General features: G+C 44.5%; 1 protein-coding gene across 1 annotated transcript; it reads left to right on the plus strand.

The window, feature by feature from the left end:
- Positions 1 to 595: 595 nt before the first annotated feature.
- LOC107324939 (olfactory receptor 10A7-like) lies at positions 596 to 2084 on the plus strand (the record flags this gene model as incomplete). Its single annotated transcript, XM_015885398.2, has 2 exons — positions 596 to 699; positions 1047 to 2084. Coding segments are annotated over 2 exons (1142 nt in total), but the record flags the coding sequence as incomplete, so codon positions are not given.
- Positions 2085 to 10870: the final 8786 nt, after the last annotated feature.

A 10870-nucleotide genomic window follows, 5' to 3' on the forward strand; every position in this document is an offset into this window, starting at 1 on the left:
TTAGAAATACCACTGATAGAAGGACACCTTGTGCAAGGTAAGTTACAGCAGACAGAGAAACTGGGCTAAGACAGGTAGGTGTACCCTGACAACGCTGTGAGTGTTGCACCTGCTTGAAGATATATTCTCTATCTTTTGTGAACTGCTGTCCAGATATACATCCTCATGTGTATGGTTGAAAATGTACTTCCCCAGCACCCTATTGAGGTAAGGATAGATTTCTGTCACCAAAAAATATTTGTGCCATGAGGATTACCAGTTCAGTCCATTGATGGGTTTCCCATTTAGGTAGCTGAGTTTGAGCCTGGAAAACACAGAATTAAGGACTACTTTCTCTGCTGTGTTAGTCTAATTTCTTCTCTTTCACTGTGCATCAGTTACTCCTTCAAGGCAGTAAGAAAAAAACAAGCTAACATGGATGGCTGCATGGATAATCCATCTGCATCGCAAACACAGTGGCACTCCTTGGGTAACAAGCCAGTGTGACTAACAAGGCAGACGGTAATGAGCTTCACCCTTTTTTATTTTTTTTCATTGGTGTTCTCTATGGGTATCTATCTGATAATTCCCCTTTCCTCCAATGGAAGACAGTAAGCAAAGGATACATATTTGGTTCTGCTTTGTTTTGCTTTGGTTTTACTTTCTTTGGATTGTGATTGTTTTGACTGCCAGATGGGTTTCCAAAGTCTCTTTGTTCTGGTTTGCTTCACACAGAGGCCCAACTGAGGGTAATGAGCCTGTGCGGATGTTGAAGCAAATAGTACTGAGATTCCCTCACCTGTTCTCTGTAGATATTGTTTTCCTCTAATTACCTCTTTGTCCGTTAAGCCAAAGCTTACTACAGCCTGAAATCCCTTGACTTTTGCATATGAACTCCTCAAATCCAAGAAAACAAGTGCGTTAGAAGACATCCTACCAGTCCTCTTAGCTGGGAAAACTAGACTGTGGCAGAGAGCAAGCGGGCATTGCTGAAGTAGAGAAGTGCCCACTGCTCCCCAAGGTAACAAAAATGCTTTTCCTTTTTTTTTTTTTTTTTTACACTCTAGGTGTTTTGGTTGTCAGCTGGGCTGAAGCACTCTGATTTCAGCATACTGACAAGCCCCCTTCTTCTCTATCCATTTGATTCCTCCCAGATGAAGGCAAATGAGGGACGAGAACTAGAAAACCACACTCTTCTGATGGGATTTGTACTCTCTGGATTGTCCAGCCACCCAGAAATGCAGAACTTGGTGTTCTTCATATTCTGCTTGATTTACACCTTCAGCATTGCTGGGAACCTTCTCATCTTCCTGGTCACGTTGCATCCCACCCTCCATATGCCCATGTACTTCTTCCTCCGGGTCCTGTCCTTCCTGGATATTTCCACAGCATCCATAGTTGTCCCCAAGATGCTGGTAAACTTCCAGTCAGAGGACAGGAAAATTTCCTATGTGGGCTGTGCCACGCAACTCTACTTTGTGATTTTCTTGGCGGCCACTGAATGCTATATTTTGGCAGCTATGGCCTATGATCGCTACGTGGCCATATGCAACCCCCTTAGGTACACCATCATCATGAACAGAAGAGCTAGTCTTTTTCTAGTCCTGCTGTCATATTGCAGTGGGAATGTAGTGTCTGTTGTGCAGACAGCTTGGGTGTTCACTCTGCCATTTTGTGGACCCAATAAGATTAACTACTTCTTCTGTGATATCCCTCCACTCATTATGCTCTCCTGCACTGACACCTCCTTGTATGAAAAGCAGATTGTTACAGCCACAGTGCTGGTCATCTTTACACCCTTTTGTCTCATCCTGGTATCTTATGCCTGCATCATCTCCAGCATCCTCAAGATTTCCTCTGCAGAGGGCAGACGCAAGACCTTCTCCACCTGTTCTTCACATCTAATTGTTGTAACGCTTTACTATGGCAGCGGGACCTTGATTTACTTACGGCCCAAGTCCAGTAATTCACAGGACACTAAGAAAGTCTTATCTCTCATATATACAGCTATAATCCCCACACTAAACCCCCTGATTTACAGTCTGAGGAATAAGGAAGTGAAAGCTGTGATAATCAGAATTTTAGCTTACCTGAGGAAGATATAAATTTGTGTGTTTGACTCTTTTTAAATGCCCTGTTAACTTGGTATTCTGGAAAACTGGATGCATTTCAAAGTGTGCTTAGCAGCTTTAACTTTCTTTTGTTTGCTATGAGTGTATATTAATTGCTGATTACTAATTGAGTATTCTGGATTTATTACTGCTGCATCTGATGCACAGACTCAGGTGTGAACGATCCAAATAGTTTATTACAAGTTCTCACATCATTTATATACAAGTTTTCTGTTCTTAGCTTTCCCATTCGCCCCTCCGTGTCAACAGGACATTCCACAAACACTCTTCAACCATTCATGCAGGCGCTTATCCAATCAAAGCTGTGAGCTGTTTGTTTGTCTTCTAGAGGTGCCCTTGATTCTCATGCCGTTTATCCTGCTCTGCAGCTCTGTGAAGTCCTTATCTTGCTCCATAGCTGCTGCTCTGTAAAATCCTTCTTGTATTCCCTCATATTACCTTGTATCAGATGTTGGTGATGGATTTTTTTCTCTTTTGCTCGTGTGATTTTCTTACTTTGCAGCATAGAAGAAATATTCATTAATTCATCAAGAAAGATACATTCTCCATCCCAACCCCTGACATCTTTAATAGTCAAGCATCTTATTATTGTACTTGCAAATGGGGAGTGAGCAAGTGATTGCGTGGTGCTGAGCCACCTGCCAGGTTAAGCCGCTACACCTCTCAAACTCACTCATTGATTTACTCCATGTCTTCTCCTTTACAAGTTGCACGCTGGGAAATTAAGACATAATATTGTGCCTAAACAAAACCAGCATCAGAGCTGACAGAGGAAGAAATGGGCAGAGGACTGGACAGACAGAACAGATGAAACGGTCCAGATGGATGAGGTCATTCATGCATGGATTTGTTTGAGGCAGGTGGCACATCTGAGTGGTTGGAGTGGGCTGTATTTAGAGTCAGGAGGAGTGAATGGCAGAAAAACATACAGGAATCTGGAAAGGAGAATGGATGAGTAACTTTGTAGTTGGATATAAGGATGTCCGTCCAGGAAAGGAGAGATATATGAGTGTTGAAGGAGTTGATAAGAAAATGCAGAATGTGAGGGAGAGGATAGAAAAAACTACCACGTTCATGACTGATAGGTCAATTCAGCACCTGATCTTGTCTTTGTTCAGATTGCTCTTCTGTACTGAAGACCTTCCCTCCAGCATGTTGACTGTAGCACATAGCTTGGTACTGTCAGTAAATTTGCTGAGGGTTTGCTCAGTCCCGCTGTCCATTTCAGACAGAGATATCAAATAGCGTTGGTCCTAGAACCGACCTCTGAGGAATGCTGCTCATCAGTGGTCTCTTTCAATGCAACCATCCAGTCAGCTCCTTATCCACAGAGTGGTCTATGTCTCTCATCGAATCCATGTCTCTCCAATTTAGAGAGAAGAATGTAATGAGGGATTGTATCAAATGCTTTGCACAAGTCCAGGTAAATGACATCAGTTGATCTTCCTTTTGTCTTCTGCAATTTCCATGGTGTGGCTGAAGCATATGATGGTGAAAATGGGCAAAACCTTGTTGAGTACCCCAGCCTTCCCTACATCTCAGGCAACCAGGTCTCCTATCTTCTTCAGGCACAACATCATTTTTTATTTTTAATAAACACTTTTCTTCCTTTCATTAAAGCAAGCCTTGAAATCTGCAGGGAATGATGATGAATATTCCTCTGGTTTCTGTGCATAGTTAGGACAACAGGTAAAGACAGTTGTAATTAGAGTAAACAAAAGCTTTGCTAATAGCTGCTGCGGTGGCATGAAAAAAAAAACTGTAACAAAGTCTGTCTTGTTCCCAGACCATGAATCAATGGATATTTCTGGCCACCCACTGCTTGATCACAAAGAAACTTTTCTCTTGTCTGATTCCCACCATGATATAAAGCAGAATAATTTCCTTTCAAAAGGTGCTTGTTTCCATCCTTCTTATAAAATATAATTAGAACAAAGGGACAAATGAAAGTGGTACTGTATGCATTCAGTGAAACACACCTGAGAGGTCCCTAATGGACAGTGTTTATAAAACCGAAGGAAGTGGCAGAAAACTATGAGCAGAGCTCGTTATAGCTGTCAGCATTTTAATGAGTCCCTTGAGGAACATGGTGCTAATCTCATACTCTGAAGCTGTGGCAAAATGTGGTGATCTGCCTTGGAGAAATGACAGGCTGAAGAAGACAGAAAAGTTACTTGGAGTTTTAATGGGGCCCAGCGCGAGATGCAAGACTGGAAATGGAGTTGGACAATGTGTTCCCACTGGGGCTCATTAAAGCAGAAGCACACAGGTTTTAATTACCAACAGAACAGAAAGACATAGAATTCTGTATCAGACTTCCCTTACTGAAGTCAAACAGCGTCTCCAGGCATCAGGAAAAGTGATCCTTTCAGTCAGCGATCTCCATGTGCAGAATGTGGAAAGGAAGCGCTGTGGACCCACCTATGCACACCTGTGCTTCCAAGAGACCAGCAGATGCACAGACCATACTCTCCAGGCCTTCGTTATAATGACCAGCCAAAACACTGTGACAACAGTACATGTGCCTGACGTGTTCATGCATCACAAACTTGCTGACAGGCTCTGTTCCAACTCACTTTCCTCCCCTGCACCCTGATCCAGCTGTCTCTGCATTCAGACACATACAGGCTCAAATGCTGCACCTCAGTCCCAGTCCTGTGTTACATCAGCTCTGGAACATCTCCTTTTCTGCACAGTGAAACCACAACCAGGGGCTTAACAGCTTTCCTTGATGTTCGCCTATCTCACTGCTTTTAAGGATGTTCCAAGAAAGGAACTACGGAGTTCCACATTATGACTGAAGCAAGAACATAGTGAACATCATGTTCATTATCTCTGTTACAAAGACTATTCCAGTGCCCAATCACTCTTTCAGAGAGTTTTTCCTAACATCCAGCCTCAGCCTCCCCTGGCACTACTTGAGGCCATTCCCTCTTGTCCTGTCGTCAGATACCTGGAAGAAGAGGCCAGTTCTCACCTCACAACAACCCACTTTCAGACCACTGTAGAGAGCAATGAGATCTCCCTTGAGCCACATATCTCTGATGAGACACGGGCAGAGCATGCTGCTGTTCAGCATCAGGATAAGAGTAACTCACTTTTGCCATGGCTTACAGATGCATGCAGGGATACTTGGGCAAATGAAAGTGATTTACCAGTGCCCAGTAAAAAGTGGGTCATGATGGAAGAGCTACAAAATCAGACCCAAGAATTAGGAATGAATGGTGAATTCATGTCGATTCAGAGGGGCCTGTTTTAATTACATTTATGGTAGGAGTGCATGATTTGATCCTGCAGCAGGCCCCCTCCAATCAGTATGAGACATCAGTGGCAGTTTCAAATCCCTTGGTAGCAGGAGATGTCACAATATGAGCAGTGAATACAGGTGCTGACCTAGGCAAAACTGAATGTACAAGCTGAAGTAACAAGAACCAGTGACGATAACTTAAAAACAGATATGGCTTAATTTGATACAAGCATGCCTACAGTCAGGGGAGATAGACAGGTGAATCATATACTTCTTAATTTGAGTAAGCAATTGATCTTTTTTGACATACTCCAGAGGGACAGAAAAATACGTTACTTGGAGTGGGCCCCTTTGTGATCCATGAGTATGCATGAATTCTTAAAGCCTACAACCCAGAGAAAAGCCCTTCAGGTAGCTCAGCTTGTGGTACCCGGTGCCCAAAAAAGCAAGACCTGGGTTTTGATGGAGGCTGAGTTCTACACGGAATAATGGCATCTGTAGGGGACTGGGGGACTGAAGACCTAATGTTGAATTGACCACTTGTTAGTTTAAAACAAGCAAACAAACAAAAAAAAACCAAAACCAANTTTAAAACAAGCAAAAAAAAAAAAAAAAACCAAAACCAACCAAAAAAAAAAAAAAAAAAAAAAAAAAAAAAAAAAAAAAAAAAGGCAAGCTGTGGCTTTGTGGCTCTTGTTAACATAGAAATGACAATAATTTGTGGCAATCCATCAAAATTTTCATGTTTCCATGCCCTTATTGTGCTAAACAAGCAACAATACTCAGGCCTGACTGACATTATGTGTTGGTCGTTTACCTCCTCATGAGTGTGGCCATAGTCCCAGTCTGAGAGCAAGACATTTGGAATGTGGCTGTGCACAGTCCAACATAATCATTCCATGTTTCTGGACATCAACCTTTACAGTCACCAAAGAGTGATGAGGCGGATGCCTTAGCTCAGTTCCAGTGGCTGGAAGATTCACCAGCTGAGCATACTGCCCAGTAGCTGCATAAGAAACTAAGACATGAGGGACAGAAGACCATGTGGGCAGCAGTAAAAGCTTGGGTCTGTTGATTCACATGTTTGATGTGATACAGGCTTGTCAAGGTTGTGAAGCCTTTGTCAGAACGTAGCTATACTCACTACTCCCAAAAACAGCCCACCTTGCCAGAGGACATGGTCTATTATAACAGTGGCAAATCAACTATGAATGACTTTTGCCCTGGTTTGCAGGAGCAAAACACACCTTAACCAGTGTAGATACAGTATGTGGCCTTCTTCAAGCCTGTCGAGTGCTGTGATCTGGACAGACTTGTACACTCAGAGGACTCACAGAATTAACAGCATCATACAGGACCCCACAAGTCACTGAAAGTGATCAAGGATCACATTCTACTAGCGCTCTTGTACAATGGGTTGAAGATAATAACACTGAATGATGTTTCCACTTACCATACAATCCCATCAGAGTGGGATAATTGTGTATTGAAAACAGCCCATAGGGCTGACACTCAGTTTGGGAAGGGGTGGACATCACAATTATGTGAGCTATTAAGAGACTTAAATGAAAGATGTCAAAATGGTCAACCCAGCACTTAATGTGTGCTACTGTCACGGAGTTCTCTCTACAGCTCACTCCGGGACAGGGGCACAAAACCCGGGGCAGCAGGAACAAAAGCCCCCTCCCCCCCTTTTCTCTAGCGGCAGGGTACGGCAGAGTGCGGCGTGGCCCGGCCCGGCCACGTGCGTTTCAGAAGAGGGGAAGGGAAGGAAAATGCCAATAAGGCCAAAAAAAAAAGAAGGAAAAAAAAAAAGGTGATCTGAGAACGAATGGCAGTTTAATAACCTAATAACACTAAACAACAACAAGAGAGTTTCAACAAAGAGAATACCAAGTCCCCAATCTCACCGATGGAGCTGTGGAAGGCAGGAAGTTCTGACTACGTTGTCTCCTCGCCGGGAGCCGGCCAGCAACCCCGTCCCCTTCCTCACTTCCCTTCCGGTGCCCCTCCCCACATGCCCATTAAGGCAGCCCACAGAAAAAAAAACTTGTCCCCTTTACTCCCATTATGAGGCATGGTGTTCTGATGTGGAATACCAACACCAACCAAATTGCAAAACCATAACATTCCACCCCTTATTACACATCATCACATCATGCCTAACTTTTATCAACATATAAACAGAACATTAGTTAACATGCATTACATATGTACATACAGATATATATATATATATATACACACACATGGAATCACAGGCTGCACTCCCCCAGCATCAAATTTCCCTGTGGCACACACTGAACATCCCCATCCTTCTGCATCACCCACCAGGTGCACCCAGGTCCCTGTGCAAAGACAGTTCCACGCAGGGGCCTCCCCTTTCCAGAGGCTGGAAGGACCCAAACCGCTTTTCCCAGCATATTCTTTACATGCACCACAGGAACCTTGTCTCCCTCCACGGTACGCAGGGAGTTGGACTGTGTAGGGCCAACTAAGACATCACAGAATCAATTTTGGAAAAAAACTGGAAGATCATCCAGTCCAACCATCACCAATACTTCCCAGCTAAATCATGTCTCTCAACACAGCATCCGGTCTTTCCTTGTACACCCCCAGGGTTGGCGACTCCACCATCTCCCTGGGCAGTACATTCCATGCCTGACCAGCCTTTCTGAGAAGTAATACTTCCTAATGTCCAGCCTGAATCTCCCCTGCTGCATCTTGAAACTGTTCCCTCTAGTTCTATCACTGATTACATGAGAGAAGAGGCCAAATCCCAGCTCACTACAACCTCCCTTCAGGAAGTTATAGAGAACAATCTCAACTCCCTCAGCCTCTCCTCATAAGGCCTGTGCTCCAGACCCCTCACCAGCTTTGTTGCCCTCCTCTGAATGCGTTCCAGGGCCTCATTGTCTTTCTTGCAGTGAGGGGCCCAAAACTGAACACAGTACTCGAGGTGCAGCCGCACCAATGCCGAGTACAGGGGGACAATTGCCTCCCTGATGCTGCTAGTAACACTGTTTTTGATGCAAGCCAGGATGCCGTTGGCCTTCTTGGCCACCCGGGCACACTGTCATCTCATATTCAGCCGAGCATCAATCAATACCCTCAGGTCCGTTTCCTCCACACAATCCTCCAGCCACTCCGCCCCAAGCCTATAGCACCGCCTGGGGTTGTTGTGGCCAAAGTGCAGGACCCGGCATTTGGTCTTGTTGAACCTCATCCCATTGGCTGCTGCCCAGTGACGCAGCCTGTCCAGATCCCTCTGTAGGGCCTCGCTACCCCCAGGCAGATCCACACTCCCCGTCAATTTGGTGTCATCTGCGAACTTACTGAGGGTGCACTCAATGCCTTCATCCAGGTCATCAATAAAGATACGGAAGAGGACAGGCCCCAGCACCGACCCCTGGGAAACACCACGCGTGACTGGTCTCCAACTGGATTTAACTCCATTCACCACCACTATCTGAGCCCGACCCTCCAGTCAGCTCCTTACCCAGCCAAGAGTGTACCCAGCCAAGAGTGTACATCAAGAATTACTAACCATAGATGATTTCTGTAACAGTAGTAGGAGCTACAAGCCAAAATGAAAAAGCTTACCAATTAAGTACAGAAAAGTTGGAGTTAAGGGTAAAGCGAGACTGAAGATGGAAAATTTTAAGTCTGGCTTCAACACGAGCTGGGAAGAAAAATGTTGTGCCCCCAGAAGTTACAGAAATCTTGAATCAGGTATGCCAGGGAGTGTGGGCACCAGGGATACCTGGCAGAACCAAAAGCACAGCCCAATGGAAGTTAAGTTAGAAGTGGGAGCCAGCCCAGTCACGGCAAAGCAGTGCCTTTTGAGGATATGAGATTTTAGAAGGATAAAAGAAATTATAAAAACTTACTGGATTTTGGATATTAATTGAATATGAATCCAAATACAGCACCCCAATCTTGCCGATGAAAGATTGGATAGCAAGAGCTATAGCTTGGCACAAGATTTGAGGGCAAATAGTAGAACTGTTGAAGATATACACACCTAGTGGAGGTAAATCTAGACACTTTATGAACCAACTTAAAAAAATAAATAAAAAATGAAAAATGAGTAGGTGGAGTTTACCGCTCTGGATTTGAAGGACACCTTTTTCAGCCACAGAATGTCTAAAGTTATTTGCCTTTGAGAAGGAAAACTTTAGTACGGGAAGAAAAGACTCAGTTGACCGGGACAGTGTTACCCAGGGTTAGAAGAACAGCCCAGTGATTTTTGAGAAACGGTTAGAGATGTGGGTGCCTCCATCCCAGGGTGGAATTTTACTGCAGTATGTGGATGCCACAGAAACAAAAGAGGACTGTGTGCAATGGACTGTGAGTTTGCTGAATTTCTTGGTTTAAGTGGTTATCAAGTTTCTCAACAGAAAGCTCAACTGATCTAAGGGAAGTAAGGAAGCAATTCACTGGACACGCAGAGCACCTACACAGAGCTGCCTCCGAGCTGGCAGTGTGCGACTGCTTGGAGACTCTCTGTGCCAGTGGCCCAGACCTAAAGAAGGAACTATTGGACTGCTGAGAATTTCTGGGAGGCTAAATATATGCATTTGGGGTAGTACACACTCATAGTACCATCTGGAAAGAGTGAAGATCACTCGCACATGAGGAAAACATGTGTGCCCCGGTGGTGCAGTGGTTAAAGACACTGCCTTGCAACACTGGGGCCCGGAGTTCGAATCCCCCCTGTGGCGCAAGTGGTAGAAGTACCACTCTGCTACACAGAGGCTCGAATCCCGGGGGCTGGACTCGATGATCTCTAAGGTCCCTTCCAACCCGCACGAAACTATGAAACTATGAAACTATGAAAACAAATTCAGCATGGTGTAAATCTACCAAAGACTGTGGCTATTATATATTGTAGAGGACATCAGAAAGGTAACACAGCACCGGAAACTGGAAATAAGATGGTGGATCAGGTGGCAAAACAGGCAGCTGAAGGGAAAGAAATTGGTGAACTGGCTTTAATTCCAGACAGTAAACTTCACATCTCTGAACCTGAGTCAGAACCTGTAAAGTATTCTAGAGAGAATAGGAATCTAATTAATGATTTAAAAGGGAAGAGAGCAAGCTGACAGAATGGTGCATCGAAGACTGTCTAACAGGTCGGCAAGCTGTTGGAAATAGACTGGCAATTGCACACACCACAAAGACCTCAGGCAAATGGTAAGGTGGAAAAGATGAACCACTTGCTTAAATCACAGGTTTTAAAACTGGGCCAGGAGGCTGCACTGTGCTGGCCACAGTCATTGTCTTCGGCTCTTCTGTGGATCAGAACAAAACGCAGAGCCAAAAAGGAGATAAATCCTTTTGAAATACTGTGTGTTGTGCAGACAGGGATCTCTACCCAGGCAGGGTGTGAAATACTAAGTGAGTATGTGATAGGTCTACAGAAATAGCTTTGGGAAGTAGGGAAACTGGTTCTAGTAACAAGAGCCCAAGGCCGTGACAGATCAGTACACAATGTTTTACCAGGAGATGG

This window comes from Coturnix japonica, chromosome 27 (genome assembly GCF_001577835.2).
Source record: "Coturnix japonica isolate 7356 chromosome 27, Coturnix japonica 2.1, whole genome shotgun sequence".
Lineage (NCBI taxonomy): Eukaryota > Metazoa > Chordata > Aves > Galliformes > Phasianidae > Coturnix > Coturnix japonica.